Source organism: Scaptodrosophila lebanonensis, unplaced genomic scaffold (genome assembly GCF_003285725.1).
Source record: "Scaptodrosophila lebanonensis strain 11010-0011.00,11010-0021.00 unplaced genomic scaffold, SlebRS2 tig00000001-arrow-pilon, whole genome shotgun sequence".
Classification (NCBI taxonomy): domain Eukaryota; kingdom Metazoa; phylum Arthropoda; class Insecta; order Diptera; family Drosophilidae; genus Scaptodrosophila; species Scaptodrosophila lebanonensis.
The window spans coordinates 13422306-13448105 of NW_022060529.1; the positions used below are offsets into that span (position 1 = coordinate 13422306).

At 35.5% G+C, this 25800-nt stretch overlaps 2 protein-coding genes across 5 annotated transcripts; one reads left to right on the forward strand and one right to left on the reverse strand.

Annotated features, from left to right (window-relative positions):
• Positions 1–733: 733 nt before the first annotated feature.
• On the forward strand, positions 734–25744 carry LOC115629627 (trehalase). Of its 4 annotated transcripts, none has more exons than XM_030526152.1 (7): positions 734–1089; positions 17487–17670; positions 17740–18618; positions 18686–19084; positions 19141–19285; positions 20230–20308; positions 20923–21064. In XM_030526152.1, the coding sequence occupies exons 1-7, from the start codon at positions 1076–1078 to the stop codon at positions 20939–20941; spliced, it is 1719 nt and encodes a 572-aa protein (XP_030382012.1). In that variant the 5' UTR covers positions 734–1075; the 3' UTR covers positions 20942–21064. The 4 variants fall into 4 exon arrangements, 3 of the variants coding, with proteins under 3 accessions (XP_030382012.1, XP_030381991.1, XP_030381998.1); XM_030526131.1 differs by lacking the exon at positions 734–1089 and adding an exon at positions 15041–15433; XM_030526138.1 differs by lacking the exons at positions 734–1089; positions 20923–21064 and adding exons at positions 15077–15433; positions 25661–25744.
• LOC115629619 (rab GTPase-binding effector protein 1) lies at positions 20980–23636 on the reverse strand. Its single transcript, XM_030526121.1, has 6 exons — positions 23486–23636; positions 22875–23434; positions 21988–22811; positions 21793–21928; positions 21618–21734; positions 20980–21538 (listed from the first exon to the last, which is right to left on the reverse strand). Exons 1-6 carry the CDS (start codon positions 23529–23531, stop codon positions 21263–21265), a joined length of 1959 nt encoding a protein of 652 aa, XP_030381981.1. The 5' UTR covers positions 23532–23636; the 3' UTR covers positions 20980–21262.
• Positions 25745–25800: the final 56 nt, after the last annotated feature.

Below are 25800 nucleotides of genomic sequence, written 5' to 3' on the forward strand. Positions count from 1 at the left end.
CAAAACACATTTCGGACAAATATGTGAAATTATTTATATGTATATCCGTCGACTAGATTGTTATTCATATTTTTTTCTTTCAAAGTATGACAATTGTCAAATGGATAAACACATTATTTTAGCGCGCCCCCATTATCTCACTTTGCTCGGTTCTGTTGAAATTAGCAGCCAGTTGTTGATGTCAATGCGCTATTTTTCGAATGTTGTGTGCAAAATTGCAACAGCAGCATCAGTATTTACAGCGCAGCAACAGTATTCAAGAGCTGCGCAGGCGCTGCCTGCTTCTACTACTATTCATATGAATGTACATACATATGTAGGTATGTACACACTAACGAGTGGTGCATGACGTAAATCACGCTAGGGCGAGTTCTGTTGTTGTTGCGCTTGGTTGTTTTCGCAGGAGCACGTTTTTTGCATGGTCTGTTTGTCTGTAGATGTGTACGAGAGTGCGTGTGTGTATGTGTTCTTGAATTTTATCAGAGTCGCCAGCAGCGCGTTGGCGCTCACGACGGCAACAACAACATCAGCAGCAGCTGCTCGTTCGCTTGCCCCCAACAAGCATATCTAAAACATACACACGTGTGTGTGTGAGTGTGCTTCTGTATATCGTTGTCGCTGCTGGTTTCGTCAGCAGCTCGAGCTCGTCGAGAGCGAAAAACTATTTATTTACATGGGAATATACGCGGTCTTTGTCATTACAGTCTCGCCGTGTTTCGCGCTCGTACCACTTGCATGTGCTCGTACTATTGCGAATTGTATTTTAGAAAAAAATTTACAGTGATAAAGCCATAATCATTTATCAATGCCTCAACTTTAAAACAAAAAGAAGGCACAACCCCAACACCTTGCTCTCAATTATTTACAAACAATACTCTGATAAAAGTGGCCGCAGAAGATTTGGGGCCGACATAACAATTAAAGGCCAATTCATTTTTTCTATCCAATACGTCGCGTGGCGCAACTTTGCAGCAGCACTTTGCTCAGCAAAGGTAATCGCTACAGTTCCACGACTACAGTTTCCACCAGAAGGTCCAATTTCGAGAAGCCAACGACCACTTGCAGCAGCCGCAGTATGAATGCCAACGGGTAAGTACATTAAAGTGAACTATGTATGTATTTGTATTTGTTTGCAAATTATCAAAAAGTTGCATAATTCCGATGCGTTGCAATTCTTGTGCTCGCCTATGCACATACACGTACATACTTACCTACATATGTATGTACATATGTATTGTGTATGCTGTCGAGACAGTCCAATATCTATCAGGTGCTTTCACTTTTAAACTTAGCAAAGAATCGCTAGCACTCTTGTGGTTGCAGTTTGTCCGTTTTAAAATGAATACGACTTTTATTTTAAATGATTTTACTCATTTTCGATATCGACCAGCTGTGTGTAGACGAAATAAATTCGAATATTCTTTACCGGATGAATGTACGAGTAACTCCGAAAAATATTATTTATACATATATGTATGTATTAGGTCGATTGTGTGTCTGTAAGAACACAAGTGTTTTAAAAAACTAAACTAGAAATTATAAATCTTCTAGATAAGATATTTATGACATTGGTCGCATCTCTAAAAACAAGAAGGACACAACTGATACCAAGCAAGAAAAGTCCTTAAAATTAACAATATTTTGAAGAAAAACAAAATGTGCAAAAATTAGCTAGGCTGAAGATGCTTGATATAAATACGTGTATATGTATAGATTTATTGAAGTCTCTCATTTGTATATGAAGTATTTAGAAAGCGCTGCAATAATTAATGTTAAGATGACTTTCCAAAATGATTTTTGTATGGTTAAGTAGCGTCGAGGGAAATGGCAAGGTTCTATATTCTCGGTCTGCTTGATATAAACATGGATAACCTTGAAGGCTAACTTGCTTCTCCTTTCAATGCATCTACAGAATAATTGTAACTTAAAGAACAATGCCAATCAAAATGTACTATTATTATTAATATAAATGTAGGTGCATTTATAATTTATAAACAATTCTTGGGGCACTTTTAATATTGGTTTAAAGGGTATATGAACTTCAGCAAAAGTAAAACTGATTGTTTATAAATTATTCTGTCTCTTTACGTTCAAAAGAGTCAAACAAAAATAAAACTGTAAACATTTTTGCGTAGTCAGCCGCTCTTGCATGAAAAGAGAGCAACTAAACACACATACATACAAGTATGTACATGGGTGCTTGTATGTATGTATGTATATTTGACCGTGCTTCTATTGCCAAGGTCTTCTGTTTACAAAAATATCTTGTGTTGCCCACAGACTCAGTTGAAGTTGCATAAACAGGAAAGCGGAACACAATAGCTGGAGGAAAGGCTCCGACACTTATTATTAACACTTTTCATTGACTTTATAATTTGACAACTCGGCTGACAGCAATATTCAATGTACTATTTTAAAATGAAAAGCTTCTTAAATGCCTTGTAAATTCTTTACAATAGATTATTGCTACTGCTAGGCACGTGTTAGAGCTTCATAATGACAACCTCGTGCTTTTTTTCAACTGCTTTAGCTTTGGAATTGCTTCGAGTAAAATAAACTTTGGAACTACTGAACAAATTAGTAGTATAAGCATGTATTGTATCGTGCCAAATCGATGAATTTAACAAATCATAAAGATGCACATTTCAACAATCAGTCAATAATTGAAATGCAATTCAAAGAGCTTTATCAGAGGAATGTTTACAAGCTTGTAAATTGTGGTCTAATAGTTTTTTTATGAATATACACATAAGCATATTATCAGATTGTCAATTTCAAAGTCCTCGGACTCGATTAGATTAAAGTGAGGGGTATTTCCTGTAGAGTTTTTTTTTTTTTAATTTGTCAAATATGAATGAAATAATTATAACTCCCCTTTTCGGCCAAAACGAACGCATTATAAAAATGTTAGGCCCTCGAGATGCAGAGTCGCCATTAATGAAGGTTGCTCGAGGAAGCCTCAATGTTATACTCTATTGTAGCCGGGTTTTGGGTGCAACCTTTGCTGAGCCGAAAGCATTCCATTCATAGACAACTCCAGAACACAACGCCTTATTTACAGGGCCTAGAGCTCTTTCCAAATATATTTGCTGCAAATATTTGAAGCAAATATCTTTGCCTTTTTATTGAAAATATGCTTCCTTAATTCTTGTATAAGCCTCTCTAAAAGTACATTAAGAAGACAACATAAATTTCAATGAAAGTCAATCATTATTTAATGGAGCTCAGCGAATTCGGCAAATAACGCCTCGCTCTTTTGTGTCATTTAAAATTTAACAATCCATTTCAAGCTAACAAATCGTACAAAGTCAAAATCTTACGAGAAGCTTATCTTAATATATGTATGTAGATACATTTTATGCACAACTTCCATTAGTTAATCTGGGCTTTGGTGTTTAAATTTAACAAAATACTGAAAATAAGTTCAAAGAGCGCCGCCGATAAAAGTCCAATATATTTATATACCATGCCAAAGTATCGCTCAATTTTATCTTATTTGTTTACCGATCTTATCGTGAAATCAGTTTATTGTTGAATTTGGCAATTGAAAAGAAAGTTTACTCCCAGGTGTTCTGTTTTTTGCACATCTGCGACACGTCCCTTACTCGTTTAAAATCCCAAAATCTGTAAAAAGCATCTGAGAATTTGGCGAGAGCGCAAGGTGACATTTTTTGAGAATTCTTCAGCGTATTTTTAACAATTACTTTGATTCGATCAGACTTGAGTAAAATAAATTCACAGATGCAATTAATTAGCGGCTATCGGCAGCACCTACAAACGAAACGAATTTGTTAATTATTGATGGCCAGACGCTTTCAATACTTACTATATTTGCAATTTTTAATTTTCTGAACATTCTGGTTAACCAGAACACAAAATGAATCACTAATGCTTAATATAACGAATATTGTTATCGCACAAGTTGTCTACCAACCCATATCAATTGCAAAAGTAACGTGCCCCTTTCTGACTGCAGACTGCCGTTATCTTCGACCAGACAAGGCGACAAAACACAAGGCATTACAGCCTATTCAGTAAAACGAATACTCAATGTATACTCTATAGCAGTTTAATAGGTTAAAAATTTTCCATATTCAAGTATTCCACTTCCAACATTATGTTTGTATTTTTTGTATTTTTAAAGTATGCGTTTATTTATAAAGTATTAATATATTTTTGAGTTTGTTTTATGCGCTTATATAAGAAATATGACCAATTGTTAAAATAATAATTTTTTTGCGAATGCAACAACAAAAATAGCTTGCAAAAGTATGCTACATTAAAGTTTGATGAGAGTTCAAAATATTGTAGCATACCTTTTGGGATTTTGCAAATTCATTTCCGTATCTAGGCCCTTTTGAAGCTACCTACTGATAATGATTCGGTCGAACTGCTTTTGTATATGATCTTATTATATAAAATATATTTGGATTATAAATATTTCTATTATTTGTAAGCCCTTCACTGAAATGTATAAGGTATCGTATTAATGTCAAACAAACGATGTGACTTAAAAAGAATTATAGTATTAATAACTTCTTGTTTATAGATATAATAAAATACAGTTGATCCATGGCCCACGGCGGATTAAAGTATTGCCTTAGTGTGTTATATAGTTGTAGCTCAACAAAATTGGTGTAAAAGCTAAAACACCAAAAGCGGAAATTGCTGTATTACATGAAATTGGTTTACATTTTAAATATAACTCTTACAAATGGAATTGAAACGACATTGATTTCATTTTACTCTTTTTTTGAACCACTGAAGCCACATTTATATGTATGTACTTATTATTGTATAGTCGTAAAACAATTTTTTTTAATATTTCAAGTGGTAACGATAAGACAACAAATCTATGTAGTATGTAGTATATATTTGTGGTGGTTTCTTGAGATTTTGTTCACTAAAAACATTTAATGCCAAAAGTTAGGTGTTTATTTATTATCTGCTCTCCGTTTTAGCAAAATATCTATTACAATATTGATTTATAACTAGAATCCATTCAAGCCAATAATTTATATTTTTTTAATATATACGATCCATTTAAATAGAAACTAGTCATATTTTAGAAATGCATTTAAAGAGAATTGATTTAAATGCACCTATCTGAGGTTCGCTGTAATATTGTCAGCAGTAAATGCAAATCACTTGGAACGTACATACATACATACAAATTGTACACCTGCTATGCACATGTAGCTGGAGGTAGTCACGATTAGAGTGCAACAGCACACATTGTCACATTGCGGACTTTCCACCTGGGGGATGGTGGCATTTGGCTGTCAATCTGAGTCTGTCTGCCTGTCTGGGGGTCTGTTCGATACTGTTTTCCGATTGGCTGCCACTTGGCGGTGTGTCCAATACGTAGACGGTTGTATAAATGTACTGATCTGCCTGTATCAGACTATGCTAATTACATTTGTACGGGCATTTGCACTTAGGCATTATTACATTTCACTGCTACTTGTAATATTATAATTATACATATGTATTTTATTGATTGATACCTACAATGGGGGTTTCTTCAAGTATCTACTTACAGTTATTGAATAACCCAATCCCATCAGTCTAAATGGATCTGAATTCAACGTATGGAACAATCAACCAGTTTCTCCACAAACTTTTTAACCTTTGCTGCTGGAATCGCTGGAACATCATAATATCTTTCATTGCAGTTTTCAGTTTTGGGTTCCGAAAATAGACCCACGATAATAGATCAGATCACGAACAACTTGTACTTGTAAATTCATAGTATTCTTCATTAACAGTTTCTCCGAAGAAATTGCTTCTGAACAATATCCTTGGAATCATAAAAAGTTATCACTAGTGTCTTGATTCTTGCGTTCTGAAAAGTGATTTTTTCAGCACCAGCTATTAATATATGTAAATATGATTGAATTAAGAAAATATTCATTGTTTGTAGGTGTTGAAAGGATCTACTGTTATCTATTTAAGTGATGTTATGTTTTTACGACATGAACACAAAAGCAACGGTTGCGCGTAATACTGCAGCTATCGTTTCTAACGCTGCTAGCGTGCAATAGATGGCGCTACGTGTACTTTGAATAAATTGAAAAGTTTCGGTTGTCATACACATTACAATAATCAGCATCACCAATAATATAATGTTCATAGATATAGTATAGTTAACTTCTCAAACATACTTTTTAATATATTATTTATGATTGTTGAGTTAATCTTTCAAATGCATGGTTAGATTTTTTTTTGAATATTTGCTCAGCTTAAATATGTATTTTGCGATCTGCAAAAATTGTGACCAGTCTATGTACATTTTATACATCTGCTGTACATACAATAAATACGACCTACTCATAATTTATTTGGCAAAATAAAAAAACTGCGCACGCTATCTGTCGTACAAATATTCTTATCAGCGCAGTCTCTTGCCACAATCGTAGTCGCATTTCCATTTTAATCCGTTTAGAATACTTAAAATAATATGTAAAACATCTCATACAATGCACATCGTCAAAATATCTCTCTTATATTTACGATTCACGTGCTATCGCTATCGGAGCATTTCCGCTCAATCAATTTCGCAAAGTTCGACAGTAAATCGGAGCAATAGAAACGCCAACAGGTTAGTGCGCAAATGATAATATTTAGGTAATGGTGCGATAAGCGGGTTCGTGATTATGCAGCAGATATGGCCTGAGAGTTAGATAAGTGTTTCTCTAACATGGATGAGTGATCTCTCAGCGAAAATATGAATAGCTGGCAGATAAGGTGACAGCTATTGGCAGAGCACGCTATAAATATTGTCTGCTAACATTGTATAACATTGACCGAGAAATTATAGTGCTTTCCTAAATTTATTGTTTTTTCAAGATGTTTTTTCTTTTGTGCACTATTTTGAGATGGGACTTGAGTTTTTTATTTACTCAAAATTAAAGAGCTAGTCAAATCAATAGCACACTTTAATTTATTGCCAATGATTACAGAGAAGTGTTGGCGGTAATCGGACGATTTATATCTTATCGTCAGCTCAATAAGCACAAAATAGGAGGTATAGTAGCTTATTTACGCTTTGGCAATGACGTATTTCTAGAAATTATAAGCTAGTATACATATATATACATAGTTACATTCATATACCACATACATGTGTAAATGATTTATACAACCTTGTCCTTTTGTTTTATACTGTTTACAGAAATTGTCAAAGTTAATACGAAGTGTTGTTTTCTCAATTGCTTTTATGCTTAGTTTATGAACTCTACACAAACTGAACTAACAACTCAAATATTTTGAATGGTTGAGAATTATGTGGGAGAACTCTTTATACAATCTGAATCTCAGCTCCCGAAAGGCTTTCAAGCTTGGTTGTAGCTCGGAAAAAAGCAGAGCAACATTGAATTTAATTTGAATTCAATTTGAAGTCTAAGTTTGTTTATCAGCCAAAGAAACAGTTAAAGAGCTTGATCTAGGATAATTTTTTAGAGCATTTGAAGGGCACATTAAAAAGATTGCTTATCAAAGTTCTCTGCAATTCTAATTAAATTCATAACTAATCGACATTTATGAAATTAACAACTGCCCGAAATAAAATAGGCTAATCTGAAATGAAAAATTCAACACTTGAGGCAAATGAAACGCTCAGTCAGACATTTGCATTTCCATACCCTCTGACAGCCGTCGTGGTGGCTGTTCGGGTAAGAATTTAAATAAAATTGAATACTCAACGCTTACCGGACGGCAGTGCTGCGACTGCCTTCAAACGCGAAACAACGAAACCGACATCGCGAACTTTGAAATTTGCGCGCGCGTTTTGATTAGAAGAATAAACTGGGCATTAAGTGACAAAGAGAGATATCTGCCCAACTGTGGGATAATCAGTTAAGCCACAAATAAATACTTTTAAAGTAACAACGAGCCAAAACGTAATCTCTGTCTGCGCCGAAACTGTATACCCTTCACAGAACTTTGTTTCTTCATGGTCATGGGCCAAGAACTACTTACTATGTACCCTGCTGTTATCTTAACATTAATTAGAAAGCGTTTTGTTCTTATATTGCATTTGAACATTCATGGAATTGACGCCAGACCACCAGATGTGGCTCTTTAGAAAAGAACAAGCTATTGACACAAAACTCTTTCTAAGTTAGACATTTTCTATAACAGCTATTGAAGTGATTGAATCAGAGAGTAAAACGACCAAAAACATAATCTCCATCTGCGCCGAAACTGTATACTCCTCACAAAACTTTATTTCTCCGGAATAACTATATACCCTGCTGTTTCCATATTATCTTAATTAGAAGTTATATATTTGCTATAACTATTTCTATAGCTATAGCAATTTACACCAAGAACGACATACCCTTTTCAGTCAAGGGTATAAACACCACTAGCCTCTGTCATTATCTATGTGCTTATATACAAGTATGTATGTACTTGTATGTATGTATGTGTATATATTGTTTCGAAAACAAACGCCATATCGCATCAAAAGCAACTTTAGTCACCAACGAAAAGCTAAAAGCAAAACTTAGGAAAAAAAAGAAAAATTAAAATTAATAATTGCAATTAACATAAAAACACAATCACAACTACGAAAAATACCAAACAATTAATGTATGTATAATTTTTTCATAAGCATTAAATTACGTTTTTTTTTCTTCTCGCCATCGCCATTTGTTCTGTTGTTTCGCTTTGCGGTTAAAAGTTTTTTAAACTTCGTGAGGCTTGTGTAATTTTGTTGTTGTTATTGTTGTTGTTTTTTTTTTTTGCAACACCTCTTCAATGGCATGCGGTGTCAGTGATCTGCGCTCTCAATTGCTTTTCTCATACCTAAAGCGGATAGAGAGTGTATAAGGGCTCTGTCATTGTACAGTGGGCGGAGTATATGAGGGCACATTTGAAATATGACACTATATTTAATGTATGGGCGTTTCGCTCCTTATAACTTAAATTGAACTACACCTAATTCTATTTTTACACGGTCTTTTTTTAAAAGGTCTTGATTAAGCAAGGTTTGCAATTTAAAAATGTTATATATGGATACACGACATTATTCCATTTAGCACGATTTAAAATAACATACACCTAATTTTGTTTTTACGCGTCCTTTTTTACACGATTTTGATATAACACAGTAAAAATTTCATATATGTATATTTCTTTAGAGATAAGAAACCAATCATCTATTTTTGCATATGATCTTTGTTTACACGGTTTTATTTTACACGACTCTTTCTGGAACCAATCTACCGTGTAAAAACAGAATTGTAATTGTGTAATGTCCAAAAATCTGTGGAAACTACGCATGTATGTCGATGCCATTAGGATAGATACATTTTGTACTTACTAAGTCCTAACTGAAACATCCAAAACTCACTTTTTGTGATCATTAAAACACGTTGAGTGGGATAAATATTGCGCACAATTTATCACGAATCTAGTTAGTTAGTTAAATAACTGTGTAAGTTGGTTATTAGAATAAATGTTCATCTTTCCAATTATTGGATATTTGCTTATTTTTTGCACAACAGGCAAAATGCTGTAATTCTTACTTCCTTAGTCACCCCTTCTTTCAAGCACACATTTCAATCAACAATCGTCCACTGTGCTTTGTCACGCAGAGCCAGAAGTTGACAATAAAGAGTTGGGTTTCCATGTTGATGTCGCGTTTTCGGCTCTCAAGATAAGAATCGAGCCCCTGAGAGAAGCGAAACACATTACAATTAAATAGGTATGTAACACGAATTCCATGTCAAAAACAGATCTCAATGCTCGCAACGATAGAGCACTAATTCGTTCCATGATGTGCGATTGAATGCTGATAGTCGATATTTAACGTATAATAATTACAATAAGGCGAATAGGTTTTGCTCTTTTAAGGTTCTCCAACGGGAATCACCAACTGATATTTACTTTATACATATCTTATCAGTTAAGACAAAATTGTTGCCATGAACTTGTAATAAGAATGACTAATGAGACAGAACTCGGCATTGTTCAAATTACATTATCAGTTGAGTGTCACACATGCGAGTAAGACTTCACTGACATTGAAGAAGGTTTTTCAACGCCAATGAAAACTACAAGCTATTAGTTCTTTTGCGCTAAAATGAATTTATTACTAAGCACTTGACAGTTGTTATTGTCAATTAATATTTCTTTTTTTTTAATATGAATACTCATGTACATATGTATATAACTTTTCAAACAGGAGTTGAGTATTCTGGTGAAGCCATAAGAATTCTACCAAGGAAAACGTCTACAATGGCATTGACATACATAATTAAATACAATACTCACATTTATACGTTCGAGTGTTAGCCAAGCACTTCAACTCCTTTTAATGGATGGATTAAGTCAATAACATAATTGCATTGGTTGCAGCTTAATTAAAGGCTCATAAAGATAGCTTTGTGTGTCAAAGCCATTATTACGAATGCACTCTTATTTTGCGAATCCAGAAAAGTAGCAGAGTAGAAGAGAGCTTGTTATCAACAAGTGTTCATCAAAATATGCCAAGGAAGTTGAAATCAGTTTCTTGATGTTTAGACGCAACTGTTAAAACCGTGATCTAACAGTCGAGGGTCGCGTTAGAATACCAATCATAGGATTGATAGCTAATTGCAAGATAGTTAAGGCTATCTATTTATAATAGAAGCAGTATACATAAATTTTTTTAAAATTTGCCATATTCTCTGATTATTTTCTCATTGTGTTATCTTTCAAATTAGTCCAACGGAAATTATTCCAAAAATAAGTGTGCATGTCTCGGTGAGCAATAAACAAGTTTAATTATAGTTTCCGCAGTCATTTTTGGCTGGGTACGTATAATTCCACAATTGGGGTAGAGCTTGGATTTGGTTCAAGGGAAATCCTCCCCACATAATGCCCTTCTCGTCCTTCGGTTATGTTTTCATTGAATCTAATGATGTCTTCCAGCAGGGGTTTCATTAAAGGTCTTAATTTTATTTGATTAAAAAAAAAACAAATACGAAATTAAATGGTGGTTCTCACTTTTTGCTAAATAGAATTTCAATCAACACAAAGGTTATAAAAACAATGTTATATATTTAAAAAGATTAGTCTCTCATAAAGTTATTAGTTAAATCCTGCCAGATAGGCTCGTTAGATGTTCGTGCCTGGATTTGTTTAAAAAGCTTACAGGACCTCGAAATCCTCAAAGCAATAAAAATAAAAAATTATCTTAGAATTGGGTTCTGTTCACAATGTTATTGCAAATAAAACCCATTTAAATTCGATACGAAAATATAGTTTAATGCCACAAAAAATATATCGGATTTACATCTCAAATCACAATTTATTTGCACGTCTGATCGCATCTTATGATTTTTACAAGTGTCCAGAACTATTTAATTAATAAATTAGGGGTCGGGCAGTTAATTAAATTTTTAAATTAAGCATTAATTGGAATTGTTTGTTGCTAATTTTTCCGGTAGGCTTGGCAAGCCACTGCAAATTAAGCTTTTTAATTCACTGGCATACTAATTACGCTTGGCTAAATTGTTCCAAATTATAAACGTGATACTAATACCCAATTTTAAAATTCAATTCAATTTATTATTAGTACTGTTTTGAGTCAGCTAGTTGGCCGGCGCTGGCCTTTTATTTCCGTTTCTTGCTTCTAGTTCGTCGATATTTAAATTAGGCGTCTACCGGACCAGGTCTGCTATTTATTTGGCAACTATGATTAAATATGCAATACACTGTGCGTTATACAAAAAATTACCTTGAAACGTGTACCTACATAAATAACGGTTTGGTAGCTTAACATGGGCTGCAATTATGGCTCAAACAAGTTCTTTGATCAAAAGAAAAGTGCAGAAATAAAACGAAGGTCGATTTAAAGTAATAAGGTATGCCAAAAAAACACAACCCATTTGGGCAATAGGCCTCCAGGCTGACGTAGGAATAAGAGTTTATAGTCAAGCTAATTAAATCACCACTCTCAACGATGCGTACACAGACGTCACGGAAATCGATCCCATAAAATCATTTAGCACGGATCGCGATGACGTTACGGGAGTCAATAAACACTTTCAATAGTAAATACTTACTGTAATTATGAGCTGATCGTGCTTGTGGCTGTTAACTAATGGGCTAATAAATGACTATTGTTATTGCTATTGCACATAAATACATGTGTAAGTATAATAGAATACAAGTAGAACTAGACAGTTTCTGCGATCAAACACTCCATTATGCAATGCGCAGTCCTCAGACCCATAAATTTGCATATTTAGCTTGTTGGTAGCAATTGTCGTTGTCACGAATAAAGATAGGGATCGGCGTCTGTGTGCATTCATGATGATTAATCCAGAACTTGAACCGGAATTAGTTGTGTACTATACATTTGCTTTAAGGCGGAATCGGAAGCCAAAAAATGAAAACTTTTCAAAATGTCTGTCACGTACCAACTGTCTTCTATTTGTCATCACAAAACACTGGCAGGCGAATTAATGATTGAAAAGTCCATTACACCCCATTAAATATTTGCTCAACAACAATAAATACGAATCAAAACAAAAAATTTAACCTTAGGCATTGTATGGTTTCTTATGTAAATCTTTGTATCAATAGTTTCACTTTTCAAAACAATTTATGGACCGGGGTGTGTACTGAATGAATTATAATTGTAGGTGTATGACCTATCCTAGGCCTAATGGACTACACATACTGATACATACAAGTATAGTACAGTATATATGTATTTCGCTATGAATCATTGGTTCTTGGCAGAACGCTGGCATTTATGAAACTTGATTGCACTAGTCTTTTAGCATCAGCTGCAAATATCACAACATTATCTCAACTAATGCAATCACGACTTCGTATGTGTAAAATGTTAACAAGCTATGAATGCATTCAACTCTAATTGAATTATTGATTCAGCTGCTGTTGTCGTCACCAGATACGTTAGACTGCCCCCACGTTTACGAGACAATGACGACGTCTTTCGGATCCCACAAGTGCAATTAAATTGCACAACTATTCCGCTTTTTTTTTTGTCAATTCAAACATCAACTTCTGCCATAACAATAGATACAAATACTCGGAACAGATGCACATACGTTATAAAACGCTGCGACGAAAATAAATTCTAAACAATTCATCACTTACTTGATTGACTAAATATAATACTCGTACACTATATGTATAAGATACTATGTTGGCATTGTATTAAATTAAATCGCTTGGCGTGCGACCAGCGCTGTTCATTTTCAATTTCTCGGTCATTGGTCACAGTCGCCACCACAACCACCGCCACAACCACCACCACAACCACCGCCACAACCACCACCACCACCAATACTAGTGTCGAAAATTCGCATGCAAATTTGTTGTTGTTGTTGTTTTTTTTTTTAAACGACGCAAAATGGACAGATTTATATGTACAAAAGAGTGTACAATTTGTGAGATGAATTGATGATATACATATGCATGTATGAGACCATACTTTTCATTTTGGCTTCACAGCTAAATCCTTATTTGACAAATCCGTTCAATTAAGACTCGTTATAAAATTCAAGCGACGTTTTTACGACGCAATTTTTGATTGCGAACTAACTGTAAACACGTGGTATAAATATAGATTTGCATCATAGTTAATTGACCCCATTTAAAAAGAAATTATCTCTTTAGTACTATGATGCTTGGCTCCATCTCTCCCAGCTTGGTATACAGATACTACATGGATGGTAAAAGACCTCCAAGGCGAACTAATCGAATATTACTATAAATAAGGTTATCCTCCCATTTGTCAAAAAATTCTAAATACAAGTAGTAGCCAGCTTTTCTACTCATAATGTAAAACATACTCTGGGAAAGAGAAAGTCTGAAATTTACTTAATAATTAACATTATTTTATTTCTCTTTTCCCTTCAAACATTATTGACCATTATCCTTTGAAATTATTGTGCTGGTTCAGTTTTTCGAATTGTCAGGTAATGCATTCGAATAAATAAGCTTATCATGATAATTAGCTATCTTTTCAAGTGAAATACATTATTTCTAGTTGGTGTAAGCTTTAAATGGAACAATGATATGGTATGAAATACTTTTAAATTCAAATTTACATTGTTCGGATTACAGTGGGTGTTTTTATCAGTTGTGTTGGGGAACACAAACATAATATATACACTACGGTAATGCCTAACAGTAACTGATTTTTCAATATGCATATTTGTAGGTACTTAGGCTTTTTCGGTTTCAAATTAATTTATAGAGCTGTATACTTATTTGTAAATAAGTACACACATATTGTTGTTTGCAAAGGATGTGGGGGTCTCTTTAAAAACAAACTATGTGAAGGGTGTATAATTGTAGAATGTACCTTCTCTTGTCAATTCCCGGCAGGTCTGACTGTAATAAAAAAAATTATCAGCTTTAGTATATACGCCCCTTCTGCTAATGCATTGCAAATCGAAAGCAATGTATTACTGTGAATAAAAGGGCCGCAGAGTTTGGAAATCCAACCGGCTTAGCTCGAAACGCTTGTTGATTCCAGACTAATTACCATATTATAGCCAAAGCATTCGTTGTACTAAATAAATGTATACGAAAAGCACGAGCGATTAAAATGCCAGCGACGATGGTGTTCAGTTCACGAGACTCTGATACCGATACGACTAAAGACTACATACATACTTGTACATACAAGTACCTATGACTATGAACGGTCTGACTAAAATACCGTAGCTCGTTTCAACCGCAACTGCTATTTTATAAAATGTTCAAGCCCCGCTTTAAAAGTAAACCCCGGCTGCAAACAAAACGTGTGGCGGCGGGCCTCCAAGCCCGTGCACTTCAAATGCGTATCAATGCCGCCCACTTCCTCCTCTATGGGGCGTTGGGCTTGGGGTTGGCGCTCGAGCGCTGGTTAGCTTCGTGAGCCGATCGTTCGCTTAATGCTCGACGTCGTCGACGATTTCGTTGGGCGATTTGTTTTATAAAAATCGAAACGCCCGATACAGATACATAGAAGTATTCTTGCGCTGACAGGCGCTGGTTGTGTCGTTGGCGCAAATCCGCTTCAATTCTATAAGTTCGGAGGGATTTTTACGCAGAAATATCGCAGCGAGTGCATGAAAAACAAAAAAACAAAAATAAAATAATAATAAAGGCGTTACAAGCGAAAAGATTACAGTTTAAACAATTTTATTGTGCAATATTTTAACGTTCCAACGAACTAGCTAAGTGTGATTTATTTTGTACTTATCAACTTATCGCGTATTTAAAATTAAGTGCGCCACAAACTGTTCTTGGGCAGACAGAAAACATAGTTCCTCGTCAAAATGAACAAATCGTACACCCCCCTGCTGCTCCTTTTGAGTTGTTTCGCGATTGTCTCGCAGGCGAGAAATGTGATCGAATATGCTGCTGATAGCGAGAACACGATAGAGAAGGATGTTACAGCCTACGACTTTCCCGCCTGGTAAGTTTCCCATTGGCAGAATAAAATAAAAATGTGAATTAAATTGCACTCATGTATAATTCATGGACGATGGTTGTTTGCAATTTAAGAGCTGCGATATATTTTTGTTTAACCCAATGGATGTGATTTCCAACAAAAAGTTGTTTAGGTGAAATGAACTTAATTTACATATTACAATTGTTTGTTCATTTGTTTTCTGATATAGGGAGTTGTTTACACATACATCTTTTAAAATCCAGTGAATATAAAAATGCACTTTTAATTTAATTTCTTATCGGCTCAACCGCGTAAGCTACTGAAGGTCAAGAGGTGTAGTTTTGATTAACTAATCTAAACTAAACTCAAAATATTCATTCGCAGTGGTTATTACTAGGAGAAAGAATTTTAACCCAAATATTGGGAAAGAAATGGTTAACTGCTTTTTCATTTTCGCCGACTTAAAATCTAAAAAGGATTACGAATCTCTTAAAATAATGCTCCTGCATAAATTTTACTAAACTGTATGTTTTTTTAATGATTAATAATTTATGAACGTCTAAACTTTGCCAGTAAAGGAGAGCTGAAGCACCGTTATAAAATTTTTGGTACATTTATGAATATAAATAACATATCAGTCCTGGAAGAAAATCAAATTGCTTGTTTTTTATTTTAACATGCAAACAAAATTGCGTTATTTTACAATTAGGTTTTAAAAAATACATCGTAAAGAAGTTTTCTGTCACGCAAAACTATATTTTAGTCAATGTAAAATGTAGTGTATAATTTTAATTGTATATTATTTTATTTCATTTATTCAATGGTTGTGATTTTTTGCCTAAAAATATTGCTTTGTATAAAGAATTATATATATTTTCGCCTGGGCGATGAATAAGTACAGCCAGTTTTATTCAGATCTAATTTTAAAGTAAAGTGACAAAGAAAACACTAATCATAATGGAAAATTTAAAAGGTGACTTTTTGATTAAGCTGGTACCGAACAGAAACTAGTCAGCACTAGAAATTACGTTATATTTAATTATGACTTGGGATTGGTTTACTTTTATGCTAAATTTAAGGTTTCCCAATTTAAGTCATGAAACTGAAAACACAAAAACAAATATAAGTTTATAAGAGTACATTATTTAGAGCTAAAACAAAACTAGTAAATATGAAATTGTCGTTGATTTTTATAAATCAAAGGGGAATAAGCTCCAGCCAAATCTCTGATATAAAACCTGTATCAAGTACATGCATGCCCACAGTAACAATAATATATATACAAATGCGTTAAATTTGCTTAATTTAACTAATTAAATCCGATTGAATGCAATAATACGGACGAGTTTTAAACCGCCACCTCTGCTGAACGAAATGCGATACAATGGGAGATACGAGTTAAAATGTAAATCATTTTCGTCTGAGTACATATTGGGAGGCAAGTAGAGTTTGCATTGATTCGAAATTTAAATAAAAATGAAAAGTCTGACAGCTGGAACCCAATCTTGGCTCTGATCAAAACCATAAACGTGACTTGGTTAGCCGTGCAAAATATTTAATACATTCAGTTCCCTTGGCAGTTAAAACAATTAACAGGTGCTTCAATAGCGTTTATGTAGTCTAGATTGCATTTAATAGTTGATTTGTTATCCATAAATACGACACAAGAAATGCATAATGAATAATGTTTATTGCCTATTCACTACCAATGATGGGACTAATAAATGTTTAAATATGTATTTGATTTTAGTTTAAGTTTAAGGGTCAAAACAGTCGCCGATATATTCAATAATAATAGGGCTTCGGCCGACCTGTTTGACTACTCAATACTATATACTTATAGAAGTATGATATTTTATTATCCCAAATCATTAAAGCCATTGATTGTCAGTGAATAAAAATTCAAACTTCACTCTAGAATTTTCAACCAACTAATAGGAATAGCCGTATGCGCTCTTTTGGACAGAGCAGTAACATAAATGACTTAAACTTGAAGAATAAAAGCAGCTGTATTTGTTCTTTGCTTTGTGCAAACAGTAACAATTTTATAAAAATGTGCGCATTCTTATCGTTCTAGCCAAATCTACTGCTATGGACCTCTTCTCCATACCGTGCAAATGGCAAACATATTTCGTGATTCAAAGACTTTTGTTGACATGAAATTGAAAAAAGCACCAGAGAAGACTATTGAGGAATTTGATGCGTTTATGGAATCGAAAAACAACACACCATCCGATGATGACGTATTGCAGTTTGTCAATGTGAGTCCTGGAATAATTAATATTTTTGGACAGGAATAACTTACACTTATTGCACTTTCTTTATTTCAGGATCACTTTGATGAGAAGGGCACGGAATTGGAAGTCTGGACCCCAACTGATTGGAAGGAAAATCCCAGTTTTCTCGATAACGTCCATGACCCCGACCTGAAGCAATGGGGTGCTGACTTAAATGCCATATGGAAAGACTTGGGACGCAAAATGAAAGAGGATGTGAGCAAAAATCCGGACTACTACTCCATTATTCCCGTACCCAACCCCGTGATAATTCCTGGCGGCCGCTTCATTGAGTTTTACTATTGGGACTCGTACTGGATCATCCGTGGATTGCTGCTCTCTGAAATGCAGGACACCGCGCGTGGAATGATAGAAAACTTTCTGTCAATTGTTCAGCGCATTGGCTTCATACCAAATGGTGGTCGGGTCTACTACTGGGGACGCTCGCAGCCTCCTCTTCTGACCGCCATGGTCAAGGCCTATGTGGATTTCACCAAAGACGACCTGTTCGCTATTAATGCGCTGGATGTGCTAGAGCATGAGTTTGAATATTTCATTAACAATCACACAGTACAAGCCAAGGGTCACAATTTGGTAGCCTACCGCGATTCATCGACAGGTCCTCGTCCAGAATCGTACCGCGAAGACGTGGAGTCAGCAAAGATATTTGATACCGAGGAAGCCAAAGAAGCCTACTACAGTGAACTTAAGTCGGCAGCCGAGTCCGGAATGGACTTCAGTTCACGTTGGTTTATCAATAGTGATGGCACCAACACTGGAAATCTTACTCAGACGAAAACACGCTCTATTGTGCCGGTGGAGCTGAATGCAATATTATATTGGAATGCAAAAATGATTGCCGAGTTCCACTCGAAGGCCGATAACGTAGATAAAGTTCAGGAGTACGAAGCAAAAGCGCACAAAATATTAGAGGTACGTGTGCCTATGGGCCTCTTAAATAAGAACGCATTATCATTTTTTAAAATACCTATATTTCTAGGCCATTCAAGCAGTCTTATGGAATGAGGATGTGGGCGCATGGTTGGATTACGATCTAATCAATAATAAGCCGCGCAACAGCTTTGTGCCAACCAACTTGGCCCCATTATGGGTTAAGGCCTACAATATCTCCGATTCGCAGAAAATTTCAACTGCAGTATTGAAATACATTGAGGAGAACGATCTGGACACATTCCCAGGAGGTGTGCCAAACACTCTCATTCAAACCGGTGAGCAATGGGACTATCCAAATGTGTGGCCACCCATGCAGTACATATTGGTCGAGGGTCTGGATAATCTGGGCACACCCGAGGCAAAGAACCTATCTGCCCGCTGGGGCCAACGTTGGGTCAAGTCGAACTTTGAGGCTTATCGCGAGACACGCAGTATGTTTGAGAAAGTGAGTAATATTTATTCTATATAATAGTTTCAAATTCTAATTCGATTCAAATTCAGTACGATGCAGAGAAATTCGGTGGTCATGGTGGGGGCGGCGAGTATGACGTGCAGAAGGGATTTGGCTGGACCAATGGCGTGATTATTGAATGGTTGGCAAAATATGGACGAGAGCTTTCCATAAGCGGCAATACAGACGGAGCAGGTGAAAACGCGCAATAGAATCAATTTATCCTATATGTTAAATGCGTAATAACGAATCCAAACGTCACAATCATCCGTCTATCTACTCTGTCATCAAACGCAAAGTGTCTACGTACCCATCCAGCACCATCTGCATTGACTCGCAAATTTAAATACTATACTTATGTGTATGACTCTTTGTTTCCATCAAACGTTGAATTTGAAGTGTCACCTTAATTGAAGATACATTAGACCTAAGCGACATTTAGTGTACCAGAAGCATCAAACGCGCTAGTTATTAAGCTCGATTTAAGCCTCTATATTTCTTCATCTGCCTTGAACGATCGACAACGACGAAAACAACAATAAGAACCATCGCCAACCAAAATATGAACAATCTGAATCAGCAACACGCAAATCAAGAAAACGGACTCCCAACTACAAACGAATCATCCATTTGTACGGCGTCCAGGTCGTCCGGTCCACGCTTATAAACACGCACCCCTACTGTCTCTGTCCACATTTTTCTGATCTATCACAAGTGTTCGCATTGTCCTCGGTTTCGCATCTATCCTGTCTAAAAGCTCGAAATGAGTATCATTTCTGCAGCGTTCGTTCTACACCAAGTCTGCTACGTAAGTGTCTCTTTCATTTGTCTTTTAGTTTTTAGTTGGTTCGTCTTGCGTTAATTTTATGTTCCATATTCCTATATGTATGTACATAAATTTAAACTCATAATAATATGACAAATATGGATATTTAATAACCAATTGCATGCCGCATACAAACTTTAAACACTTTAAGTTTTCTCTTTATCTACATATGTATATAGTTTTTGCAATATTATAATGCTTATCATATTGATTGTATTCAGATAGTAGTCAGTATTGCGAAATGAGAATATTTAGGAAACCCTTCGTTTTATATTTACATAAATTAAACATTATTTTAATTTCATTATTTTAGCACCAAGCAAAAGCCTCATTAGTCTTCTGGGCGTAGCAACAGTGGCCCTTATAGCTACTGTGGCCGGCCGGTATATATGGTGAGGTGAGTTGGAGAGAGCACATTAATACAAATTTGATATAAAGCATATATATAACTGATTACTTGATTACAATTATAATTTCTTCCCATTTCAGAAAACAAAATGTGCCAATTTTGCTTGCTCATACCACCAATTTAAAAAGATATGTGATTCCCTCCCTCTTCTATGTACTATATGTGCGTGTGTGTCTTAAATCCAAACTTTTTGTTTACTTGAATGCGGAGTCTGCAGTATTAGAGTTCAATCTAAAGTTAATGTTAATCTAATTAGTTGAAATGAATTGTTTAGAATTTACTGGGGCAAATATGTAGCTGTGATGAGTTTGCATGCCCAAATTGTTATTTTATGTATATACTTAGAAAATATCCTCGCAACCTTATGAAGGCATAATTGTAAATGATGTAAAACATCCAAGTTTTCAATTTGTTTGCTTTATTTGCCAAATTGCAAGAGTTGTTCGTTTTTTATTGATTACATAATTTGAGCGAATTGTTGAAATTTCAAAGAACTAAATTCAATAATAAAAGGAACATTATTATTTGTTGCATGAACCTGTTTGTGTTGTTTTTCTTTTAATTGCATAATAGCTTTCCCCCTTTTTCAATTTTCAGGCGAACCTGGTTTAAATAATAAAAAAGGAAATTAGTCATTTTTTTCTATATATAGTGTTCTTTAATTTAATTTTTCCTTCGTTTGCATTAAATTCAATCTTGGAGCCTTACCTACAAAAAGTTAACATAGAAAACTCATCGCCTATAATAAGCATACATGGAATACATCAAATACTCGTATATGGCGACACGCACAGTTAAATTAAATATGTTTATAAACCGAATATGAGTCAAGCCAGCTGAATACATTGCTGAATTTAAAAAATCAATGACATAATTACCTAGAAATATATATGTGTAATAAATATTTTAAAACCGCAACAAAAATTCGTTGCGAAACTTAGTTGGACTGCAGCGGTTCTTGACTGAAGTATGGAGCTGTGTTGGGTGTGAGCAATGTGTGACAGATATCACAGACTCTGGCGTTGCGTTTTCGGGGACCCGATGGCACTGTTTTCGTTAGGCATTTGTCGCAGTAAATATGCCCACAGTGGCGACAATGGATTTTCCGCACCGTCACCGTAAAATTTGCATTACAAGTGGGACAGATATTAACATCGTCATCGTCTTGCCAGCGTACCTCCGTGTCGGCATGACGCAGCTCTTCCAAAGACATCTGCAATAAATTTATGTTATCCAATAAGATACATATAAATAGTTTTATACGTTTTATTAAGAAAAAAGTAAATTCTCACCTGAAGAGTTTGAGACAATTTGACAAAATCTTTCTGCACTGTTTCCATAGTGGACAACTCTTCTTGCAGTGTTTTTATTTTTGACTTGTAGTCCGTATTCGTTTTTGTCAGCTTTTCCTGCAGGTCGGTCGGTAAGTTATTTAATTAAGAGAATAAAGAAAGCGCATTTACTCACATTCGCCTCCTGCAGCTCAATTATTTCCACCCGGCACTCAGATAGTTGTTTGTTAAGTTCAGCCTCTTTGCGTTCTAATTGCAAGCGGGTAGTCTCCAGCGTTTGCACTGTAAGCAGGTATTCCGTCACTCGATCTCTACACATGGTTAAAAAGACTATAAGATTATAAATTTAATACATGACTTATGTACTTACTGTAACGATTTAGTATCTAATTGCACCTTGCGTTTGTATGCGCGATGTTCGTTATTGCTCTCGCCGAGCTGAGCACGAAGGATCTTGATTTCATCCAGCGAACTGACACACTTCTGTTTCTCATATTCGCTACTTACTCGAGCCTGTATAAGCTCGCTCTGTTGTTGCAGTATTAATTCCTGTAGCTCAACCACAGTATTTGGCAGATTAATGTACTGACTCTCAATCTCTTCTGATGTAGCCAGATAACGCCCAGACAGAAAATCATTGTCAGCTTGAAGCGTTTCCAGTTGCTTATTGACACGTTCGCGATCATCGGACACCCGTTGAAGCTGTCTCATAACCTCGTCCTTGGTCTCGAGGAACTTTTGTTGCATATCTAGCAGTTGTTGCTCATTGGTTTTAACTTGTTGACGTAGATTTTGTACTTCACTTTTGTGAGCCTCCCGCTTCTCTTGCCACTGATCCTCCAAGTCTTTGCGGAGCACTGCTTCCTTGTCTAGAGTTACCCGCGACTCGTCTAGTTGCTTCTGTAATGAATCTATTTGTTTTCGCTGCTCCATTCGCTGCGATGTTAACTCCTCAAATTTCTTTTCCACCTTAGAGCACGATTCACAGAGGTTGTCGGGCAAATCTGTTGATGTAGACTTATGAATGGCATCCGTATCATTCGATATCGGTAAGGCTGCCTCCTCCATCGGCGATAATATTGCTGTTTTAACTTGCAACTTTTCGTCGGCGTCGCGTAACTTTTCTTTCAATGCTTTCATTTCCTCCTGCAATTGCTCAACGATTGAATGCAACATTTCAGCGTCCTCAGGAGCCTGTTAGTAAGAGTTAATAACAATTAAGTGCGTGTTCATAAACCACTTACTATTGATACTCACGTAAGACTTTCCATTTCCCCTGCTGCCACCGCGCAAATTCTCATCGAGACTGTCTTGTTGAAAGCTGCTATTTAAAGAATCGCTGCCTAGCTTCCGCACGGATCCTAGTGTTTTTTTTACCTGATTTATAACCTGCGGAGCCAAGCCACCTGAAGACTCGGGTTGTGCCTGCACCTGTTGATGCTGGCGCATCTCGCGCAGCTCCTTATTTTCCGACCAAACTCGGGCAATGTGCTCTTTAAGACGCTCCACCTCCATCTTATACATTGCCGATTCTTCAATTGTGTCCTGCACCAATTGCTGCAGTGATGATATCTCCTCTTGTGCCTTCAAATCCTTAAGCTGAATTTCATTTTCAGTTTTCAGATACAATTGTGTCTTGAGCTCGTCCAGTTCCTGTTGCAGCTGCTTGCGCTCAGTCAAGCATTGCTTATAATCGTTATCCTTCTGCATATACAGCTCCTTCATCTTGGCACGTTGTGTGTTGAACTCATTTTGCATTTTTCTCATATCGGCCTGTAGATGCGCCAATTCTTCTGGACATGTCATGTTGTTTTCTCCTACGAAAGCGTTATTACACATTGCATTAAAAGTTTGATTTATTATCTTACCATTCGTGTCACTGGCGCATTCCGCCTTTGTTTCATTTTCCTCCATTTTAAACAATTGAATGTCGTTGCTCGCTAATTTATTTTTGCAAAAATCGCCTAAATGTTATAGAAGTCATCAGCTGTTACTTAAATAGGCGGAGCTGCCAGTGTCGCCTTCTGGCAACGCTGTGTTCTTTTGAAACCGTGGGTATTGGATATTTTAAAAACTGACGGAACGACCATTTAAAAGGGCGGACATATAAATATACATAATTATTTTGCGTCAGTTAATTACATTTTAAATAAGCTTCCAATTTATTTATTTTCAAATTGATTGCTAATTAGAAATTTGATTAAACCTACTCTGATAGTATAGTTATAACAAATCAAATAGTACACACATTTGTGAAGAGTTGTGCATAACATTTTATTTTGCTGGGTGGCTTTTAACTGAGGACTGGCTTAAACACTGCAATTTATTTATATATTTAAGCCTAACTAATTTAATACAAGTTAATGATGACATCATTCTATCAATAGCAAAAGTTTTTGTGCTCGAAAAAAGGCAAAAAAGGCATAAAATAACACAATTATCATGAATAAATAAAGAGCTTCGACTAAAATTACTTATTGCTTAAAAGCAAAAGAATCTGTCTTACAGAATCTATCTTACATCGAATCAATTTTGTAATTGAGTATACTTGAGTATGCTTTATGTTTACGATTCAGCGTTTCCTTTCAATGTTATATTTTTCAACAAAAAAAAACCCATCTATACTTATTTCAATGGTCTTTAGAGTAATCTAATAAAAATCTACATCACTTGCTGAAATATAATATTACTACTATTTGAAAATTGAATCATACTGTAAAATAAAAATAATCAAAAGAATAACTTATTTAAATAACGTTGCTTCAGCTTTATTGTTATTGGCAGCACTTCTCTTAGGTTTTGAAATATTGGTAGCACTGTAAAAAGTTTATGGCAGCACTTCTTCGGTTCTATAAATGTTGTTGCTACAGTCTTGTACAGCTGTTCGGCGCGTCGGTTTTGGTTCCGTGTAACGCAAGATGCAATAAAAAAGTTTATTCAAGTGCCGCTACCACCCACTTCAACCCGACTCATGTGTAACAAAAATATAAACTACCGCATAAGTCTCGCGTCTATTGTAAACAAAGCCAGATATTTGCTTCTTCTGTGCGATACTTTTTAATAGCCAATACTGTGTACCTAAAAGCTGCAAATCTTGATAACAAAGCCTTGCACATTGCCTTCTGCGCTGACTGCACTTTACACAGTTGAACTGCCGATTATTGGTCTATTGTTCGACTTTCAGCTCCAGTATCGGATTTTGCTGCTGAATAATGTAGTCGGTATGATTAAAACCAAACCCTTGCTTAAAACGAAAGTAAAAGTGCAAAAACATAAAATTATGTAAAAGCGAAACGTGACGAGTTTCTCTTTATTTGTATATGTACGTTAGAAGCGTCTGTGAGTTCGTAATTGCCTGTGTGTAAAACGTGCTTATCAAACCGCTAGCGCCCATTCCCATTTGATGGAGCAGCACCGGCAAATGCATTGCCAGCTATATCTACACCCTCAAAACCAACAACAAAGAGTAAGACGCCGTGCGCCGCATAAACATCGTACTGGATTTAGTCGGCGCTTTATGTTAGGCGCCACTGCCACTTAAATTGTAAGTTGAACAGAAAAACAGTTATTTGCATAAAACTGACTGTGTTTCTCTGCTCTTCATTAACATTCGCTCACCCTCACCTTGCAAAATGCACAATAGTTTTGGCTGTGCGCCATAAATTCTCATCATTTGTATACTGTACATGCTTACATACAAATGTATATGTATGTGTACATAAGGTGATATACCCGTATGTGTGTGAATAAATCATCAAAGCAGAATTTTCCGGTGTTTGCAACTGTGAGGGAGAACGAGCTTATTGCAATAACATATTATTCAATTTTATTTATTATAAATAAATAATACATTTAATATTTAACCAATATTCTTGGTTATTTATTGAAACACTTTAATTAAAAACAAATGTATTCAACATTTTCTTTATTATTTCATAAGTTGACTATGTTATTATTTAACCAACTCCGGAATAGTTAAATAAATTAGTTTTCATTAAGAAAATCATTTCAAAAATTTTATTTATTTATATTTTATCAAACAGAACGATGTTGATAGCACTGTGTTAACCATAAAAAGCACCTGGCTGAGTGAGGCACAATGGCAACAAAGAGAAAATTAAATAAACATAAAGCCTAAACAAAACTCAAGAATTAAATTTGGGTTATGCAAACAAACGCAGAG

Bases quoted from the DNA above. Each gene is read 5' to 3' on its own strand.
- LOC115629627 (XM_030526131.1), top strand. From the start codon at position 15,294: ATGAACAAATCGTACACCCCCCTGCTGCTCCTTTTGAGTTGTTTCGCG. The intron at 18,619-18,685 runs GTACGTGTGCCT...CTATATTTCTAG, and splicing joins AAGCGCACAAAATATTAGAG to GCCATTCAAGCAGTCTTATG. The intron at 19,286-20,229 runs GTGAAAACGCGC...TCATTATTTTAG, and splicing joins CGGCAATACAGACGGAGCAG to CACCAAGCAAAAGCCTCATT.
- LOC115629619 (XM_030526121.1), bottom strand. From the start codon at position 23,531: ATGGAGGAAAATGAAACAAAGGCGGAATGCGCCAGTGACACGAATG. The intron at 23,435-23,485 runs GTAAGATAATAA...ACGCTTTCGTAG, and splicing joins ATGCGCCAGTGACACGAATG to GAGAAAACAACATGACATGT. The intron at 21,539-21,617 runs GTGAGAATTTAC...AATTTATTGCAG, and splicing joins AATTGTCTCAAACTCTTCAG to ATGTCTTTGGAAGAGCTGCG.